This window comes from Abramis brama (assembly GCF_963993115.1).
Source record: "Abramis brama genome assembly, chromosome: 11".
In the NCBI taxonomy this organism is placed as follows: domain Eukaryota; kingdom Metazoa; phylum Chordata; class Actinopteri; order Cypriniformes; family Leuciscidae; genus Abramis; species Abramis brama.
The window spans coordinates 18,823,049-18,845,004 of NC_139973.1; the positions used below are offsets into that span (position 1 = coordinate 18,823,049).

The 21,956-nt window shown below is 38.7% G+C and overlaps 1 protein-coding gene across 1 annotated transcript; it reads left to right on the forward strand.

The window, feature by feature from the left end:
- Nucleotides 1-300: 300 nt before the first annotated feature.
- hdlbpa (high density lipoprotein binding protein a) lies at nt 301-18,325 on the forward strand. Its single transcript, XM_084128761.1, has 28 exons — nt 301-375; nt 1,564-1,635; nt 3,185-3,299; nt 3,388-3,551; nt 3,640-3,855; nt 4,298-4,504; nt 4,620-4,835; nt 4,994-5,200; nt 5,370-5,477; nt 6,456-6,560; nt 6,669-6,747; nt 6,827-6,966; nt 7,280-7,384; nt 7,478-7,591; nt 8,524-8,610; nt 8,689-8,820; nt 10,310-10,528; nt 10,716-10,937; nt 11,037-11,255; nt 11,367-11,505; nt 15,425-15,573; nt 15,661-15,765; nt 15,891-16,025; nt 16,129-16,272; nt 16,356-16,535; nt 16,653-16,769; nt 16,864-17,004; nt 17,130-18,325. Exons 3-28 carry the CDS (start codon nt 3,224-3,226, stop codon nt 17,220-17,222), a joined length of 3,819 nt encoding a protein of 1,272 aa, XP_083984887.1. The 5' UTR covers nt 301-375; nt 1,564-1,635; nt 3,185-3,223; the 3' UTR covers nt 17,223-18,325.
- The last annotated feature ends 3,631 nt before the right edge of the window (nt 18,326-21,956 follow it).

Here is a 21,956-nt window from a genome sequence, read left to right on the forward strand (position 1 = left end):
GACTCTTACTGAGATAAATCCACAAATCCCCACCACTACATTTGAACACCGTTTTTTTTTTCTCCAGAGATAATTATTTATTTATTTGCAAAAAAAAGAAACAGCACTGAATACATTAACATAAAATTAAAAGGAAAGAGAAAGAGAAAAAAAATACAGAGAAATAACACTGACACCTCAACCAGTAAGAAAAATATGATCTTAAGAAACCCTCTCCAGAGAGAAATGCATGATCTGCACGGGCAGTGACGTGAGGGAATGTGATTGGAGGAGACTTGAGCTATATAACTCACAGGCTGCTGCTCCTCCCTTTCGCCAGTGGAGTTTCACTACAAGCTTCTGCACCACACAGGGCAGACGGGAACACAAACACAAGTAAGTCACTCTTCATTCTCCAAATCAATCAGTATATGTTATACATCCGAACGTCTGCTTTACTCCTTCGTGACTTCTGGTACACGTACATCGTTAGAGGAACGTTCTGCCGTGCAAATGTGCTCTGGCTCGACTCCATGTCAATTTCTCCCCACTGTTTCACCCTTTGATCTAATGCCTACGTGGACTTTGTGTGGACAGTCACTAATGCTGATCTTGAATAAACATTCACACTCGGCCATCAGCAAAGGTCGTGTTTTTAGATCATACTTGTTAGGCGTTGTCAATCTCGGAGTATTAGGTGATAATGGATCAATAAGAGTAAAGTTTTCCTAATCCAGTGTGTTAGCGCTTGCGCTAGCTGGTGTACGTGTCACTGTCGCGCACGCGCAACTCAAAGTTTACTGGAGTTGGTGTCTAGCCAGGACAAGTTTTTCATCTCCGAAAACCACAAAAACTGACGTATCTTACAACGACAGACACCACTAATTCTATTAAATATATACCCATCAACCTCTCCCGGGATTTAAATGTTTCTAGATGTGAATTGTTGAGAAATCAAGTGTTAAACGAGAAATCCGTCTTTCCTACTCCGTTAGCCGTTAGCATGGCGTGTCATGAGTTGACGTAGCGCGCATGTAGCAGTGCTGTGAAGATTTTACATACAAAAGTCGTTTTTTAGACACACAAAACATTGTGTTTATTAAAAATACGTTGAGCTATTATCCCAGTCTCCCCTTTTGTGCCATTCTGAGAGGAATTCCGATGTAAATCCGCCATATTTAAATCTGACATACGCAGGAATGGCCACGTTAGCAAGACGCGAGAGGGCCATTTCAACACTTAAAGACATTTGTTTTTTTGTTTAATTTTGCGTATTTTAAGTATTTATGCACATGTTTGCGAGTATATTCAATGTATCTTTAAGCATGGTTATGATTTAATAATTGAAATTCGTGAACGAAGATCACAAGTAGGTGACTGAACATGATTTATCAGTCTTTTAGTTCCCATTTCCAGCTTTAATGAGTCACATTTGCATGTATTTAAATAATTATGCAAGGTCAAATGAAATGCAAACAAATTATGCCACGTGTAACTAAGTTATGGCAAACTAAAGTGGTTTTGCATCATCAGTGACAGTCTGATTTCCCCCCCCCATTTCCCCTTGATTCTGTTTTGTCTTAGGCAAAAGCTGGCAGGCTGACACGAACGGGCAGCTTTACAGGACGGATTATCTGGTAACTGACCATTTAGCTGGTAAGATCAATGACCACCGCCTTGTTTCTACTAGATTAATTTGCTGACAGGTCTAATGTTTGCTTTGAACTGCAAGAATCTTGTTTGTCTTGTTTGTAGCCATGGGATCACAAGTTGTGTGCCGTGATCATTAAGATCAAATCTTATGAGTGGTCATATGATTAAATGTAATTTGAGCATCTGAAGTATTTTTTTAGTGTTCGGTTTGTAGATCAGCTTCCCAGGAGTGCTTTTGATCTGCCTTGAGGAGCTGTATGTATGTGTTTAGCCTCTGGGTCCAAGTCTTTAGGAGGCCTGTAGAGGAAGAGGCCCTGGAAGGGGTATTCAGAGAAAAGCACATTAAAACAGCCTTGTACTGTGTAGAGAGGTTTGGAGTTTGCGTTTGAGGGGCCAGATTGTCACAGTGAACTGGAAAGAATGTTGTATGACTTAATACAATAGTGATTAGCCAATTATCCCAAGGGTTAGTCCATCTATAGTCTTCCATTTTACTGTATAATTTCTGCACACCATTTTCGCTACCTACTTTTGAAGAGCCATGCAAGTCTTTGACGTTGTAATTTCAGCAGTGAATATAAGTGGTCTTTCATAACTCAAGGCTGCATGGCTGTAACAATAGCCTCAGCTTTTATGTCCATGTCTTTTTAGTTTCCTCACAGTCCTGTGCGGGGAGTAGGAGAGCAGTCTGCCAAGTAGACGTTTCACTGAGGTGTGGCGTGCATGTTTTCAATTAAATACGAGCGTGCTTTGTGGAACTTCTATTTACGAAGTAGAAAAAAATTCTCTTTTTGCTGCCCTGCATGCTAGGGGTACAACAAATAAGGGTTAGTGGGGAAATCCTCTTAGCTTTAGAGCTCGTTCATTTAACTCCATGGCTTAGAATTAGCCCTTGTCCAAGGTAACAGATGGGCAACTTTGACCTTCCACAAAATGGATAAGTCCTTAAACAGTGTTTTAAATTTGCTCCTACAGGCAGTGTTCACTTATTTTGCTCTGAACAAAACCACATTATTTTGTGAAATCATGAAGTTCTTTTCCAAAATATAGTTTTCCCCTTTCTATAAAGTTGCGATGAAATCGTAAGTGGCGACAGATCTTTTTTCTGTATTGTTTTTGAGGGTGAAATTGATTATCGAAAAAGATTTGGGTGGTGACTTGATTCTATCATTTGTTTTTGATTGGATGGAGGCTGCATGGAAGAAAGAGGCAGGGTTTAAGTGGAGTAAATGATTGGAGAAGTCTGACTTATGTCACCAGAGAGAAGTCTGTCATTTCACTGGAAGATCGAGTTATGAAATGTAATTTTTTTTAATGAAACCTACATGGATGAATCATTCACAATAAAATCAATAACATGCATTTTCATTTTGGTGTGAATTTGTCATGCTGCTGACTTTAATCTGTTATCGTGAAAAGGTATAAGCTCCACCCATGTTGACAAATGGTTCATATCTTAACTGCCAGGTTGTATTTTGTTTTATCTTGGTCATAACTTCAGCCAGGCACTGTTCCTTTTATGTAGTAATCACCTGAGCTCTTCCTATCCTAGTGGCACACTCGGACTCCGTGTAAACGTGGGATTTCGACCATGAGCTCAGTCGCTGTACTTACGCAAGAAAGCTTTAATGAGCACCGCAGTGGCCTTCTGCCAGAGCAGGTCAAAGGTAAATGGTGGTTTTGGTCATTTTGACTTGTCCGTAACCATTCAGTGGCAATGTGAATGCTGAACGTTGTACCTCTCTTTCCCGTTAGCTGCTGTGGCGGGCTCTAGCGGTGTTGAAGAGGAGGATAGCCTCCCCACCTACAAGGATGCCTTTCCCCCTCTGCCTGAAAAGCCTTTGCCAGAGGGGGTACAGGAGACTGGAAATGCCTGGACGTCTAAACTCAAACCTCTCAAGTCCTCAATAATTACCCAGGTATGGCGAACGAGCTAGTTACAGTCACTATCTTACCTGGAGAATGGTTATTCATTGGTTTGACTTTTTTCCGCTTGGATAAATACAGGTTTTCCATGTGCCTCTGGAAGAGCGCAAGTACAAGGACATAAACCAGTTTGGAGAAGGAGACCAGGCTAAAGTGTGTCTTGACATCATGCACAAGACTGGAGCCCACCTGGAACTCTCCATGGCTAAAGACCAAGGCCTCTCCATAATGGTCTCTGGGAAACATGACGCTGTCATGAAAGCCCGCAAAGAGATTGTGTCCCGACTGCAGACTCAGGTAATATAATTGTTATGCTTATAACATGTTTTGGGCAGCTTGTAGAAAGGCACATTATATTGGCATTATATTGGTTATCAGCCAGTATTAGTAGTTTATTTATAAAAATATATATAAATATAAAATGTCTATTTAATTGTGTGCTAATTTGCTCTGTTTTTAAATTTAAGTTACTGTTATCATCATATGACGCTGGTTAAGCTAGTTAATCTTTAAAATACTAATTAAAGTGTTAATGTATTGCAAATTTCAAAATGAGTATTCATTTCACTTGTACTGTTTAAACACTTGCTTTTTAGTTTTTATGTTTAAACATTTATTTAGATGATAGCATACAATTTTAATTCTGACAATTTATTGCTATTGGTCATGAAAATAACTTGTCAGCTTGTCGGTATTTCTCAGAATTATAATAGTTGTAAAATATTTTACTTTACAACAGGCTTCAGCTACTGTGGCCATCCCCAAAGAACATCATCGCTTTGTCATCGGCAAGAATGGGGAGAAGCTGCAGGAGCTCGAGCTGAAGACTGCCACCAAGATCCAGATCCCTAGACCCGAAGACCCCAGTAACCTGATCAAGATCTCTGGAACCAAGGAAGGCTTGGAGAAGGCCAAGCACGAGATCCTGCTCATCTCTGCCGAGCAGGTCTGGAACTTTATTCCATTTTTTGTTTAACTCTGTTATCACACAGTTATGTATCAGATTAAATCTAGAAGATGGTGGTGGTGGTGATGATGATCATGTTTTCAATAAATTGCAGGATAAGCGTGCTGTGGAGAGAATTAACATTGAAAAGGTGTACCACCCCTTCCTCACTGGAGCTTATAGCAAGCTGGTGGGGGAATTGATGCAGGAGACGGGAGCTCGCATTAATGTCCCTCCACCCAGTGTGAACAAAACTGAGATTGTCATCACTGGGGAAAAAGAGCAGGTGGCCCTGGCCTTGGCCAAGATCAAGAAGATTTATGAGGAGAAGGTGAGCAATGACAGTAATTAATGGACTTTTATTGACTTTTCTAAATCCACAGTATGCTGCTGAAACTCACTGGACTGCATATCCATGTGAAATAAGTAATGATAAACCTGAAAGCGACTGAGGAAGATGTTTAAAATGTGGCCTTTTGCTCCTTTCAGAAGAAGAATGCAACCACTATTGCAGTGGAGGTGAAGAAATCTCAGCATAAGTATGTGATTGGGCCTAAGGGTAACACCCTGCAAGAGATCCTGGACAGGACCGGCGTCTCGGTCGAGATCCCACCCCTCGACAGCAGCTCAGAGACAGTAATCCTGCGTGGGGAGCCAGACCGGCTGGGCCAGGCACTCACTGAAGTATATGCCAAGGTAAACAAGCCTGTTTTCCTCCCCCTATGTTTCCGTACAAGAATTCTTTCCCTCAAGCTCCTTTTGTGCTTTTTTCTTTTCGCTTTAATTTAGGAAATGTATTAAAAATGTAATGGTAGAAGGGCTATCAATTTGACTGTAACCTTTGACCCTTACTCTCTCTGCACAGGCTAACAGCTACACTGTGTCCTCAGTCTCTGCTCCCTCTTGGCTTCATCGTTTCATTATTGGCAAGAAAGGACAGAATCTGGCAAAGATCACGCAGCAAATGCCCAAGGCGAGTCAACTTTTCCCTTATCACATCAGAGTGCTTGGCCTGAATATCCATCGTTTTGCTCCTTGAGGGGCATGTGTAGATGTTGATCATTTTCAACAGATGTTTTTGACCAGTTACATGTCAGAGTGACTGTTCAAAGGTTGCAGTAAATGCATCAACCAGCACAGGTAGTTCAGAATGACATGGGGCTTGAGCCAAGAAGCACACAGTAGTTGCAGATACATTAATCATTTCATATAAGTCTTATAAAATGATACATATCCTGGAAGCAACAGTATGAGCATTTACTTGTTCTCTGTTGCTGCTGATGAGTTTCTAAAGACAATCAGATCAAGAAGTGCATTAAAGGAAAAATTCACTTTTTTTTATTATTCCTATATTAAAAGACCATTAAACTAAAGTGTTGATGCTTCAAAATAATTTTAAAAGTAATCCATATATAATCTATATGAACTGATTTATTTCAAGATCGCAGTTGCTTTGAACATTTAATGTAAGCTTTTACTCGTATATGAACATTGATCAATTGTCAATGGCGGGGAAGCGTTGTCATAAATTACAGAAAATTACGTCAATGGAGGGGAAAGAGTTAAAAACAAGAAACCTCAATAGTTCATGAACTTCCATTGCCCATATTTGATGTGCTCTATGTTTGTGCATTGATCTATGTTCATTATGTGATTTAAAAGCCTAGGTTAAATAATCGATTTCGTCTCTTCAGAAGACTTGGCTTAAACCGCTTGATTTATATGGATTACTTTTATGATGTAAGGTCTTTATGAACTTTTTGAAGCGTCAAAGTTTTGGCGAAATGGATTTTCAGTGGAGGGGAAAGTATTCTCTCAGGTTTTATTAAAATATTGTCATTTGTGTTCTGCAGATGAACATATATTATCTTATGGGTTTGGAATGACACGAGGGTGAGTAAATGATGGCATTTTGGGTGAACTGACCCTGTTATGCTCTGTTTATTAACAGGTGCACATTGAGTTCACCGAAGGTGAGGACAAGATCACGCTGGAGGGGCCCACTAAAGACGTACAGATAGTACAGGGCCAGATTCAAGAAATCGTTACAGATTTGGTAAGACTAATCTCCCTATTACATGAAAAACATAGGTTTCCACTTGCTTTATTTTTTCTCCTCAATGTGTCCTAAACAGTTTGGTTGGTTTTCATGTGTTCTTTATAGGTTAGTCGAATGGACTACACTGAGATAAGTGTGGACCCCAAGTTCCACCGACACTTAATTGGGAAAAGCGGTGCAAACAGTGAGTATACAGCTGTTGTGAAATTTAAAGCAGATATTATGCAAACACATAACACATGTGCTTTTCTCTCCACACCTAGTTAACCGCATAAAGGAACTGCACAAAGTGTCAGTCCGCATTCCACCTGACCATGAGAAGAGTAACCTTATCCGTATCGAGGGTGATCCCCAGGGTGTGCAGGAGGCCAAGAAGGAGCTGCTGGAGCTAGCGTCACGCATGGCAAGTTGGATGGATTTGTAATTGAATAAAGGCGGCTCTGTTTACCGTTCTCTCTTCGGTGTTCTTTCGTTTAGGGTTTATCATTTGTTATATGTGTGTAACGGTTGCGTTTGTCTTAAATGGTTTACTCTATAATTTCTGTCTGCTGTAAATTGGTTTGCATAATTCTTAAAGTGGAGTCAGGTGCATGTGTGTCGGTGGGAAAAAACCCCAAAAAACCCCAGCCTCGGAGTATAAAATCCTCTGGGCTATTTGCAGGAGTTGCCTGGCAACTCTTGACTTAAAGTCTCTAAGAATGTCATGATTTCAACAGGAGAATGAGCGTACAAAGGACATGATCATTGAACAGCGTTTTCATCGAGCCATCATCGGACAGAAAGGGGAGAAAATTAAGGAAGTTCGGGATAAGTTCCCTGAGGTAAGTGTTTTGGGATGCATGGTTTATTTTTCCAATCACATGTTTTTGTTTGCATATAAGGGAGAAATAATCTTTCTTCCCCCTTGCTTTCAGGTCATCATCAACTTCCCTGACCCAGCGCAGAAAAGTGACATTGTACAACTGCGTGGGCCTCGCACTGAGGTGGAAAAATGTGCAAAGTTTATGCAGAAAGTGGTGGCTGAAATGGTAAACGCATTTTTGTAATTTTTCCTGAATTTTCTTTTGCCGTGTCTTTTTACTCATTTGCTGATATTGTGAATCAATATATCAGGAACACAAACACAATGGCAATGGTTTTGATCCACTTAACATCTAAATGTTTATTGGTTTTATTTACTGTCCATCTTTGTAAATTGAAAGTCCTGGAAATCCCTTGTCAGTGCACTTACTACTTAACAATGGAGCTGATTGATACACCCCATGTCTGTCATGTTCTAAGCACAGTATAGAGTGTCAAAAGTGTATATAGAGTGTGTGTCAAGTGCTATATTAGTATCCACACAATGAACAATTACATAGTTTATTATATCTATTATCTTTATATTATATAGCACAGGCAGCAGGTCTGTTGTCTGCCACTTTAAAGTTGGGTGTGTATTTTTATTGGCTGGTTTTGTGTATTTTTTTTATTTTTTTTGTTAATCAGCTGAAAAAAGTTATTCTGAAAGCGTTTCCAAATATATTGTTGTTGCTGTGGTGTTCCCTATTCCTTTTAATTAAAATTAACAATATAGTTATGGTGTAAATGGGCCTTAAAGCCCGTAGTATGCTTAAGTTTTTACACACGAGGGTATGCGTACAGCGTGCAACTAGAATTTTGGCAAATTTGCTGCAACGGCAATAGACTCCCACATTGACGAATGCTTGTGTGACCGGATTAAGAAATGCATGGAGCTCTAGTTTAAATGAATACAAAGGCAATTTTATCTGTCAGCTTCTATAGAGTAATAACAGACACAGGACAAGAATGAAACTTTGTAGTACCTATGTTGACCGCCTGTGCTAGTGCACACAATCCAATGGATTTTGAAAGACTCTGTGTTTTGGGCTTAACAATCTGTGAAATAAGTCAATTTTTAGCCTTTTCTTAAACTAGCCTACTTTTGTTCTTTTTCCAGGTTGAGAACAGCTTTTCTGTCTCAGTTCCCATTTTCAAGCAATTCCACAAAAACATAATTGGCAAAGGAGGAGCAAATATAAAGAAGGTGAGTAGTTACATTTTAGACTTGCACGTTCGTCCATTCACAGACGGTTTACTTTACTGGTGCTTTTTTCTTTATTAGATTCGTGAAGAGACTAACACTAAGATTGACCTACCTGCCGAAAACAGCAACTCTGAAATGATTGTCATCACTGGGAAGAAGGCAAACTGTGAGGCAGCAAAAACCAGAATCCTTGCCATTCAGAAAGAACTGGTGAGTTTTTTTTTTTTAATTTTTTTTTTTTTTTAAATCAACTTTAATGTGAGGTTAAATGTCAATCACATTTGTTAAAAGGCCCCTATTACGCTTTTTTGAATGTTACCATTCATGCAGTGTGTAATATAGTAGTGTGTTTGTGAATGGAAAAGGTCTGCAAAGATTTAAAAATCAAAGTGCACATCAAATAGTTATCCTAAAACAAATAATCTATTCTGAACTGCCTAAACGAGTCGTCAATAATTCCTACGTAGGTTTGTAACACATTTGCATAATGCCAGACTATGGTCTAGTGTTAATTTCGTTAAAGAAATCTATGACGAAAAATATTCTTTGACCTTTTCTTCCATGACTAAGATGAGACGATAAGACGACACCAACGTCATTAAAAGATAACTGTGACTATATCAACATACAATATTGTTGAGACTAAAATGTAGTTTAAAAAATAAAAGCATTACTAAAACCTCTTTGCTTTTGTATAACAGACTGTTTTTAACAAGCTGCTACGATTTTTAATGCTTGCGGTTTCCAGATTTCAAGAATTTAAAACAATTGTTGTGATTTTTATAATTTTAAGCAAAATAATCATTAGCCTATTATCAATTTAACCATTATGCAGCATGATGAAAATATGACTACGTTTTCATTGACAGACTGGACTAAATTGCCCAGGCTTTGTCGACTAAAACTTGATTGAATGAAAATGGGGCAAGGTTAACTAAATAAAATTAAAACTAAAAAGTACATTTGAATGAAAACGGGGCAAGGCACACTGGACTAAGACTAAATGTAAAAATAGCTGACAAAATTGGCTGCCCGCAAACGTCTACTTGGATCCGCCAAAACACTGTAGTTGTAGCTGAGGCTTGGAAGTGTTTAGTTCGTGATGTTGAGAAGACAAAGATTTCTGTACATCAAAAGAAAAAGGATTCTGGCTCGAATTGATACAGTAAAATGGACGCCATTGTCACTGTTCGTATCACTGTGTAAACAAGTGCTGAGGAAGCCTCTGGGAGCTGAAATTTTAGATATGGTAATAGGCGTTTCGTTTGACACACACTGTAAGCAGTAGACCATACTTGGGCCATCTGAATAATCAGAGCATAGTAGGCTCTCCGAAGGGAGGGTTTAGAGAGACAGAATCTTCGAACAAACAGTTTTCAGACACTTAAAGAGGTGCTGTGCAGTGTATATTATGAGAAAATGAGTTTTGACCTTGGATGCATGTAAATCTATTGTAGGAAAACTCCAAAATAAAGTTAGGAACCTTTAAAATTCCACAATAGGGGCATTTTAAAAGTTTAGGCTTTAAAACAGTTTAAAAACGGTTCATATAGTTTTGACTTTATTTTTGCTCAAGTAAATGCAACCTTGGTGAACATTAGAGATTTCTTTTTAAAAACATTACACACCCCAAACATTTGAATAGTATGTGAATGTGGATTGAAGATAATTTATTCGTTGTTCTCAATTATCTGTGCAGGCAAATATTACAGAGATGGAGGTGTCCATCCCCTCAAAACTGCACAATTCCCTAATTGGTTCTAAGGGGCGTTTTGTGCGTTCCATCATGGAGGAGTGTGGTGGCGTGCATATCCATTTCCCAACGGAGGGCTCTGGCATCGATGCAGTGACAATCAGAGGCCCAGCGGAGGAGGTTGAGAAAGCCAAGAAACAGCTGCTGTCCCTGGCAGAAGAGAAGGTATGTTTGAAGGGATGGGTTTCCTTGAAGAACTTGAAACTTAAAGCCGGTAATACTGGTGTTATGCTTGGAATGTTATTTGGGCACAGGCTTTGTTAGTACAAGTATCCAAACTGCTTTTAACACAAGCCCAGTGATTGTTACTCTTAAAAATTTAATGTACTTTAATCAACTTGTTTTTTAATAGCAAACTAAAAGCCACACAGTTGAGCTTCGTGCCAAACCTGAATACCACAAGTTCCTTATTGGAAAAGGAGGTGCAAATATCCGCAAAGTACGGGACAGCACAGGCGCCAGGATCATCTTCCCTACTGCTGAAGATAAGGATCAGGAGCTGATCACAGTCATCGGTACAGAGGAAGCTGTAGTAGAAGCACAGAAAGAGCTGGAGGCACTCATTAAGAGCTTGGTTAGTCCCAATGTTCATCTATTTTAACCCCAACACTGATCAGTAAAATATTAGTATCTTCTGACTGGTTTCCTTTTGCTCTCATATTTCTAATATCAGGATAATGTTGTTGAGGATTCCATGATCGTCGATCCCAAGCACCATCGTTTCTTTGTGGCGCGTCGTGGCCAAGTCCTGAGGGACATCGCTGATGAGTATGGTGGTGTTATAGTCAGTTTCCCCCGAACTGGCTCTCAGAGTGATAAGGTCACCCTAAAGGGAGCCAAAGATTGTGTGGAGGCTGCCAAGAAACGCATGCTGGAGTTGATTGACGATTTGGTGAGTAGATGTAAAAATCTGCAATAAATGAATGCAGTTCCCATCTCGGACAACTGCAGTTATTGTGCTGTTTTAAGGATGTAATGGACTGTACATTCCCTAAATCTGCAGGATGCGCAAGTGACCATGGAGTGTGTGATCACTCAGAAGTTCCACCGCTCAATAATGGGGCCGAAGGGCTCTCGCATACAGCAGATTACTAAAGACCACAATGTGCAGATCAAGTTTCCAGATAGAGAGGACCAGCAAGGTAAATACCACAATGACTGTCGATAATTAAAGGCTATATCAGGGAAAATCAAATGTTTCTTGATCTTTTGAAATAAAAGGCTCAACTCCCTTGTACAATAAGACACCAAAATGACATCTTGAAATCTTCATTGTTGTGATATCACATTAACACTTAAATTTACATTTCAGTGATGGCAATTTGGTATAACTAACAGTAAGGGTAAGATGTGGGGAAGCTTTTTTCCGTTATTTCTGCTGTTATTGTCTAAACTATTTATAAAATTAACCATGATTTGTTTTGTTGAGGTATGTTCTGTATTCCAGAAATGTTCAAAGACAAATGTTTGTATATTGATTTTGTGTGGTTTTTAAGCATCTTAAGTTAGATTTGAATGTTAAGGTATTAATTCAAATGCTTAAAGGTGGCATGACTCATGAACGGTGTTAATTTTGTTGACAAATAATTTGTCATTTATTTTCGTCAATGACTTTTTTTTTCATAAACGAAAATTTTGAATGACAAAAACTGACAAATCTGTTGATCTAACATTTTCGTCTAGTTTTTATTCGTTGACAAATGTTAGGGAGGGATATTTTGGGAAGAGATCCAGTCAGAACTGATGTTTTGCGTTTGTGGTAGATGTGAATTGTAACATGCTGATCTACCTGGCGGGGCATGAGTTGGCATGTGCTGGATGCATGTCTCATAAAACATTCAAAAATGTAAACGTCTGGGAGAAAGAGAAGAGCAGATGTATGGATAGATCTGAATAAGAGGTAATAGAAAGCTGTATTTGGTACGGTTTTCTATGCTCACGTACCTGAAGCGTGCAGCCATGCACATAGAGCTGTACATATGCGAGTCCTGAATTAAGCTCTCTTTCGTGTCTGAATGGACAGATTGTCAACATTGTCTAAATGTCCGTTTTGGAGAGTATTCACGTAAACAGTCGGTTATGTCTTAACAGAACGTAAACAGAATATCGGATCTGCATCAGCGCTCATACCTGTATTTACATCCTGTTTTCGGTCGAAGTCCACAGCAGTCGATTGTCGAGTTCACGCAAGTGCAATTGGATCCGTGCACATTTGGTCTTAAAGTGACAGTGCGTAATAAACCTAATGCAGTCTGTCCCCTTAATATTAATCAAACAACAAAAGAAAAAGAAGCATTCACTGCTATTTAATAGTTTTAATAAGGATTAATTATATTTAATTTATACAAATAAATATGTCTGCTTGAAAGAATAAAGAATGTATGCAAGTTGTTTTAAAGAATGCATATATCATTCATTGAAAAGACCGTGTTCTACTTTAGGATTAATTTAAAGATATTTTTTTCTTTGTCACAGCAGTTAAATCGGTGTCTGTATTGCATGTTCAAACTTTAAAATCATTCATATTAGGTTAAAGGACAATTCCAGTGAAAAATGAACCTAGGGGTAATTAACACATGGTTACCGAGTCGATCGTTCCCTGCGATGCGTTTTCATGAAAATCGAATGTATAGAGTTTTATCTTTAAAAACAGTATAGCTCATAGCAGTAGTATATGGGGCATAGAGTAAGTAAAATTAAATCGCTAGTTAATACCACTAACAAGGCTCAAAATAGCCTCACACTAACACGGTAACATAATGAGGGTCCTTACATACAAACCGAAGCATTGAGAACTTTGTAAGTGTACAGACAGTTTAATAAGAAGATACTTTATAAAGACAGTATATTACGCGTTTACATGCAGGATCCATCTTGGAAAACAGTCTCGACTAATCGAGCCACGAACGCCGTCGATAGGATAGCTGGTCGATAGGAGTTACGTTTGTGAAATCTAACGTAGCACGGCGTTCGTGGCTCGATTAGTCGAGACTGTTTTCCAAGATGGATCCTGGATGTAAACGCGTAATGTTCTGTCTTTATAAAGTATCTTCTTATTAAACTGTCTGTACACTTACAAAGTTCTCAATGCTTCGGTTTGTATGTAAGGACCCTCATTATGCTACCGTGTTAGTGTGAGGCTATTTTGAGCCTTGTTAGTGGTATTAACTAGCGATTTAATTTTACTTACTCTATGCCCCATATACTACTGCTATGAGCTATACTGTTTTTAAAAATAAAACTCTATACATTCGATTTTCATGAAAACGCATCGCAGGGAACGATCGACTCGGTAACCATGTGTTAAATACCCCTAGGTTCATTTTTCACTGGATTTGTCCTTTAATAGAGGTTTTCTCTGGAAGTATATAATGGGTTTGGAAACTTTAGAGAAATTCTAATTGAATGCATTACAACAGGGGTTCACCAATCTCGGTCCTGGAGGGCCGCTGTCCTGCAGAGTTTAGCTCCAACCCCAATTAAACACACCTGAACCAGCTAATCAAGGTCTCACTAGGCATACTAGAAACTTTCAAACAGGTGTGTTGGAGCTGGTTGGAGCTAAACTCTGCAGGGACAGCGGCCCTCCAGGACCGAGATTGGTGAACCCTGCATTACAATTTAACTAAACCCATTAGATTTTAGTCGACTGAAATCTTATTGTATTTCGTCGACAAACAATTCAGATGACTAAAATAAGACCAAAACTAAATGGCATTTTAGTCAAAAGACTGACTAAAACTAAATCAAAATTTGCTGTCAAAATTAACACTGCTCATGATCTGCATTTTTTTATATTTTTTTTTATAATGTTCTCTGAGGTCCACTTGTTATCAAGATTTTTACATCAAAAACATCCTAATTTAGAAGTAATAAGCTATTTTCTACCCTGTTTTTGACCCTCTCTTTGAAACACTCCGTTTTGATGGGCGTGCCGCATTCAAGACTTGGAAGTAAACTGCTATGATTGGGTAACAGTTTTACATATTAAAATAAATTTCAATGTCCCCGCCATTACACGTTGGGAGTAGTTTTGAAAACTTCCGTTGTTGAAAAATATCTTATTACAAAGGATGACTTGCTGCGTTTTGTGTAAAAGGAATTATGAATGAACTGTCGTTCTTAGGATATTCATAGTTCATCCTTTTAGAGAAAAAGCGAAAAAAAATATACATTGTCATTTGCAGTGTCGAGTTTTAAATGAAACATGTTGTAACGTCTTACTGACTTTTATTTTCTGTCACTCTGAAAAGCCTTCGTCGAACTGTATCGTTTAAAAATGAATCCGCAGTAAAATGAAGCGAACAAAGTGTCTTACTGACGTGATCTGACTGGAACTTCATTAAATATGGTTCATCCACGCTTGCTTAATGTTAGGATCACAAGGATGCCAATGCGAAGACTTTTTTCCACAACTTGGCACTATAAAACGCTGGAGTAATCCTGTGTTTGCACCGGTCTCATATTTACTACTACATGTGTGAATCAATAGGCAGAGCTAAGGAGACGTTGAAGTAGGCATTAGTGATCTTCTGCAGAGGCGGTCTTTCATCGCATGACCAATGAGACAAATCTGAAACGAGAGTCGTTTTCTGAGCTTAGTTTCAATGAAAGCTTTTAAGTTTTTTGACAAACAAGGAAGTTTTGAGTTCTGAAACTGAAAGGATATTTGTATTGTACAATGACCTCCTGTGTCAAAAGATCAAGGAAAATTTGATGTCTCAGTTCATGATCCTTGAAGTCATTCTGTGCCCCTTGGAACATTTATGCATGCAGTCCAAAGTGTGCTTTTTTTTTTTTTTTGGTCATGAACCACTAAATGGCAAGCAAAAATTTAATCTTTTAACATGTTTACAAGAGTACTTTAAGGGGGGAAACATTACCCTTTAACTTCAAGTAAGTTTTTTTATTTTTTTTTATTTAATAGCTTTGCATTCATCTTCATATTCAATGAAGGCCCCCTATGACCCAGTCTTTTTCTGCAGAACATGCAAATAGAATCACATGCATTTTATTTCTATGGCAAGCCTAAGGTCAAATCTGTGGCCTTTGTTTATTCAGCTCCATCAGCTGATGCTCCAGTTCAGGAGAATGGAGAAGCCAATGGAGAGGTGAAAGAACCTGCTGATCCTTTGGCCCCAAAGAAGTGCGATGTCATTGTGCTCTCTGGCCGCAAGGAGAGGTGTGAAGCTGCTGTTGAGGCGCTAAAGGTGCGACTGCCATTTCCATTGTACACAGTTCTGATTTGTGTATTCCGGTGCATTTTGTTGATTGTTCAAACAATATTTGTCGTTTAGGCTTTGGTTCCTGTGACCATTGCGGTGGAAGTGCCTTTTGAGCTTCATCGTTACATAATTGGCCAAAAAGGAAGTGGAATTCGCAAGATGATGGATGAGTTTGAGGTTGGTTTCTTTACAGCTGATTTCAGTTGAATTATAAACCTAGAGAAGTGTTTAGAGATGCATTGCATTTTTTTTTTTGTTGTTGCTGTTGTCCTGTCATTCCTGACAAATATATTTTCTTACAGGTTAATATTCAAGTGCCTGCTCATGAGTTACAGTCTCACATTATCTCCATTACTGGCCTGGCCTCCCACCTTGACCGCGCTAAAGAGGGTCTTCTTGAGCGTGTCAAAGAGCTACAGGCTGAACAGGAGGATCGAGTGAGTTTGAAATCTGAGTTGCCAATGAAACACTGTTCAAATTATTTCCACTCTATAATTACTCATTATATAATTACTAAATTTTATATTTTTTTGTCTGCAGGCTCTCAGGAGCTTCAAGCTGACCATCACTGTGGATCCCAAGTATCACCCCAAGATTATTGGACGCAAAGGCGCCATTATCACCCAAATCCGCACCGAGCATGAGGTCAACATTCAGTTTCCAGAGAAAAATGATGAGAACCAGGTAACAGGCTGGAGCCTAAACACTGATAAAGCAAAGGCTTATTTCTTTGAAAACATTCCATTTATTTAGTTTTGGTATTTTAGGATCAGATTACCATTACTGGCTATGAGCAAAATGCTGTGGCGGCACGTGATGCCATTCAGGCTATAGTGGGTGAACTGGAGGAAATGATCTCTGAAGACATCACCCTGGACAGCAGAGTCCACGCTCGCATCATAGGGGCACGTGGCAAGGGAATCCGCAAGATCATGGATGAGTTTAAGGTGAGATGGTGTTGGTGTCATCTTTTTAGGACCAAGTATTTGACTTCTATTTTGAATGGTGTATGCACTTTTAATAAATGTTTGTACATATTCTATATATTGTTTTGAATTTTCCAGGTTGATGTTCGGTTCCCTCAGAGTGGAGCTGCAGATCCAAATTTAGTGACTGTGACTGGCCGTCCAGAGCAGGTTGATGAAGCCATTGATCACCTTCTGAACCTGGAGGAGGAATATGTAAGATTATGCTATACTTTGGCAGAAGACTATTAAAAGTTATTCATTTTAAAGTACTAATTTTGTGAACGTATATCATTTTCCTTACCCTTAGTTGGCTGACGTAGTTGAAAATGAAGCCAAAATGGCCTATATGAAGCCTTCTGGTTCCACTGCCTCCAGCATGGATGAACCTCGTGGCCCATCCAAGGGCTTTGTTGTGCGGGAGGCTCCTTGGACCACTGGCAGTGCACCGGTAAACCAATGTTATGTCTTGAGTGAGAATCTGCTGCAGAGTAAATGACTGAAATTGAGCCATAGATTCGTGCATAATACTAATAGAGGAATTGAACCTGTTGTCGCCTGTGTTTTTGGCTTTAGGCTCCGGATATGAGCAGCTCTGAGGAATTCCCCAGTTTTGGTGCACCTGTGGCTGCTGCAAGATCATCTCCATGGGGACCCAAACGTTTTTAAAATGTGTGTCCTTCAATGGTTATGTTGCAACCTCCTGGTTTCCCCTTTACTATTATCCCTCATTTGACCCATTTGGATATGGACTGACCACTTCCTCTGACCCCCAGTATATCAGCACAGTTCCTCTGCTCAAATTACTTCTGCTAGTAAGGGTCTTGATTTAGTCTCTCAGTGACCCTTAAAAACAAAACCGGTGGTAAACATTGTTCTCTTTATTGAGGGGTGATCTCTACCAGGTTCACCTGAATTAGTATGAAATGAGACAACCTGTTTGCATTTTAGAGCGAATCAAAAATTGAAGGAAAACAAAAGTACTCCTGACCATGCTTCAGATATGTAATGATCCAGGTTTAAGTGATTTTTGATATGACTTAATTACAAAAACATTATTTCATTAAAAGGTTATTTTTTTGGTTTATTAAGCTGCTCTGTTTCATAGTTGCCTTTGCAGTGGGGTTTGGGAAAAATATACTGTATACCTCGGAAAGATGTTGCTTCTGGTTGAAGTCAAATTAATTCATAGGAAATGGGTAACCAGCTGTACTTTTGCCTCGTTCCCTTGGGTAGCCATTTTGTTGCAGACATTTCACTCGTCTCTGTCCCCATCCCTGATTCTCTGACTCTGGGAAAGGATTCCATGCAGCCTTTACAACTTTTCTGACTTAAAAAAGAGGGACTTTCACTACAAAAGTATTTTCAAACTGCCATTTACTTTGGAAGTCCCAGGGATGTAGTTGCTTGTGCAGTAGAAGTCCCAAGGTTCCCAAAGTCTCTAAAACGTACACTAAACTGTTTGTTCTTTTTAATTTGTTTTTGATATTCAGAATTCATGTTTATTAAAGATTCTAATATTTGGATGGGTGAAAGAGACAATTTTGTGCCAATGAAATGTCAAGTCATGTTATACTCATTCTTGCTAATGGGTCAGTGTCAGCCCCTTTTTTTGGTCTTCCAATTGCTATGCAGGTTGGTCTGAAACCATAGCAATGGCCCTCGTAATAGCCTTATAAGAATTATGCAAAAATGACAAAGGAAATGATTATGGATAACACTGGAAAATAAACTGTCCAAAAAGGAAAATAAAAATCGAAAATGTATCTGGACTTGTTGGGGTGAGACTGATTATTTTTTTTTTCACATGTATGATAACCAATAAGAACGTATAAAGTGTGTACGGGAGAAGTTACAATAGCCCACGTGGAAGGATCCATCAAACCCTCCAGCCATAACCTTTGTGGTGAATGCTGGTTGGGTGTTGCAGAAAATTAGCAGTTATTTCTCACTTTTTTTTTTTTTTTTAAGTATTTTTTAGTATTTCACCTTCTTGTATATTTTTTGATTCATAGAGTATGTTAAGTCAAAGTCAGACCTTTGTAAATCCACATGAAACGGAGTAGAATTGGATTATTTGGTATATAGGTAAGAGTACGTACACTCTCTTAAATTCTCTAGAATTAGTGCTACAGCTCATCCCACAGGTTTTTATATGGGGTTATTTCCTTCATTCTGTGGTCAGTGAACTGTTGTTCATTTTGAGATGTGATTTGGATCCATGCCGTGCTGGAAGATTGTATGCTTCTGTCTGCCATAATTGCCATAATTATTGCAACCTTCCCAAACAAGTTGTGGTTATATAAATAATGTCTGATCATAGTTTTGGAGACCCAACCAGCAACTGCAATTCTCCAACTTTGATCCTCCTCATAAACAACCCTCAGTGCGTGGGGGGGCCAATATGGACACACATCCTCCCCCATCACCAGTTGATTTTAACTTCTTGATTATTGCTCACATAGTGTAAATGAGAAAATTCCCAAAATTGAACTATTATCTGAGCCATTTCATAATTTGTGCCGTTCAACAACCTTTTCTCACACATAACTGTATTCTTACTAGGTCTTCTCATCTGATGGATGACTAAAAATTTGGCCTGTGTCACTTCATATTTAGAGCCCAGTGAAACAGGAAGTCATGACTTGTCATTTTTCAGTTTTCTTGATCACTAAGGTGAACTTAAAAAAACACCATGGCCTGGTTTCACAGACAGGGTTTAGATTAAGCCAGGATAGTTCAATTAGGACATTTAGTAGCTTTAATAAACATGCCTTAGAAAAAAAACATTACTGGTGGGAATCTTGATACAAAACAATGGCACTGACATATTTTAATATTTGTCGGTACAAGTTCCTTTCAGTTAAAACGGCTCCAACATGCATTTTAGTCTGAGACTAGGCTTAAGCCTTGTCTGAAACATGCATGGGATTATATTTCAGATAGATTAAGTAAATTTTAGAATTTTGTGAATAATGTTGAATGAAAGACTGGAGGAGAAATTGCAAAAACAAATGTTCGTTTTTATACCGTTTAAATCGATCTAGGTCAGGGGTGGGCAAACTACGGCCCGCGGGCCACATACGGCCCGTTAGGCTGTTTAATCCGGCCCGTCGAGTATTTAAAAAATTGTCTTAAGATCGCATTAATTTAGCCTTTTTCTTGCAATACTTTGCGTTATATATAAATTGCGTTGCATATATTTGACAATCGGAATATCAGATATTTCATGCCATAGCTAACAAATGTAAAAAAAGGAAAAATGACATAAAAGCAGATCATCATTCATTCAGCGCTGTTGTGGCTGCGGTGTGTGTGTCACGTAACCAGCTAGACGCGTCACCATGGAAACCAAACAGACAGCAACTTAAGCGCATAGACTTGGTGCACGTTAATGTTTTTTCCTTTTTTTGAAAACTCACAGAGAAAAAAATGTTTGGTAACCGCTTGCACACGTGTTTAGTTTTTCCTTTGATTTTTCTGCTATTTAGTTTTGCTACTCTGGATTTGTGGATGTCCTGACTGATTCCGTTTACAAAACCTTTATCGCCCGGCTTTCGACTACGCTCCCCTGACGTCTGCCATGTACAGAACCCGGTTTTGTTCATTAAATGTTCTGATCTGCATTTGCTTTTTATGTTTTATTTTATTATACTTAAAATAAATTTGTATATTCGTTTATTTCGTTTTTTTTCTCCAAATTTTCGTTTTTTTAAAATTAACCTCAAAACATAACATGGGGGATATCTAGCATAAAAAAAATGTATTGTCAGAATGTCGTCTCTCAGTTGTTGAATTTCGCGCAGACGTTGCCACAACGTAAATGTGTTTGCCCAGCCCGATCTCATGAAAGTGCGAATACCACGAATTGTATTTGTAGTTCTTATGAAACGCAGTTTTCGCGTGCATATGATACGCACTTAAAGGGATAGTTCGCCCAAAAATGAAAATTCGGTCATCATTTACTCACCCTCAAGTTGTTTCAAACCTGTATGAATTTCTTTTTTCTGCTGAACACAAAAGAAGATATTTTGAAAAATCTCGGGTAAACCAAACAGTTGATGGACCCCATTGACTTCCATAGTATTTTTTTTTTCCTACTATGGAAGTCAATGGGGTCCATCAACTGTTTGGTTACCGACATTTCTCAAAATATCTTCTTTTGTGTTCAGCAGAAAAAAGAAATTCATACAGGTTTGAAACAACTTGAGGGTGAGTAAATGATGACCGAATTTTCATTTTTGGGCGAACTATCCCTTTAATGGCGTGTAATAGGCACGCACTCCGCACCCCTAATCCTAACCAAAGGGTTTACAGTGCGCAGCATATGCACGCAAAAAAAAAATATTTTTGGCGTATAAATGGCACGAGAAATAAAATTCGTGGTATAGATACGCACTTTAATGAGATCGTGTTTCATAATCTGCTACTGGGCCGGCCCTCTGTCAAATTTTAAAACCCAGTGTGGCCCTTGAGCCAAAAAGTTTGCCCACCCCTGATCTAGGTTCTTGAACATGTGAAAGAAACAAAACACTGTGGCCAGTACGGGGATCGAACCCGCGACCTTGGCGTTATTAGCACCACGCTCTAACCAACTGAGCTAACCGGCCGTAATTATAATGGACGGAATGAGCTGTTTAGACAGACGATTGACGACCTTTCCCCCATATGACTGTATGTTTACAGTATTTTAGTTCATTATACTTTCACGGGGTTTTATCAAAATATGTTATCAAACACTAATCAAATCTTTTAGACACCCGGTAAACATTCATTCATAAACTTTCACAGTTAAAGCATTTACATGGCTCGTTGGTCTAGGGGTATGATTCTCGCTTTGGGTGCGAGAGGTCCCGGGTTCAAATCCCGGACGAGCCCATTGCTTTTAAGAGTTTATTAAGAACCTGAAAAAAGGTTCATGGCTTTACTTTATTTGAGTTTGCACTTTCAGAATACTCTACAAGAAACACAGATAATAATGAAAACAAAGAGTTAAGGAGTGGAATCATTGACTGCCACTTCCACTACTACACGTGCGTTGGTGGTATAGTGGTTAGCATAGCTGCCTTCCAAGCAGTTGACCCGGGTTCGATTCCCGGCCAACGCAAGGAGTCTTTTAGATTATATAATGTTTTCATTTTATTTTGAAAAGTAATCTATCGCGCAGAACCACCACAGACTGGATGCATATATCAATTATGTAAAAAAAAAAAAATATATATATATATATAATTTAATCTTTTTTTTGTATCATTTTAAATAGTTATAAAAGTAATGTAAAAGTAAAAGTGCCTGACAAATTGCAACCTGTGTAGTGCATACATATTAATCTTGTTCTTGGACATAATGAAAGTTTGTAGCCTGACTCTGAAAGGAAAAAATATAACCCAAACTTAAGCAACA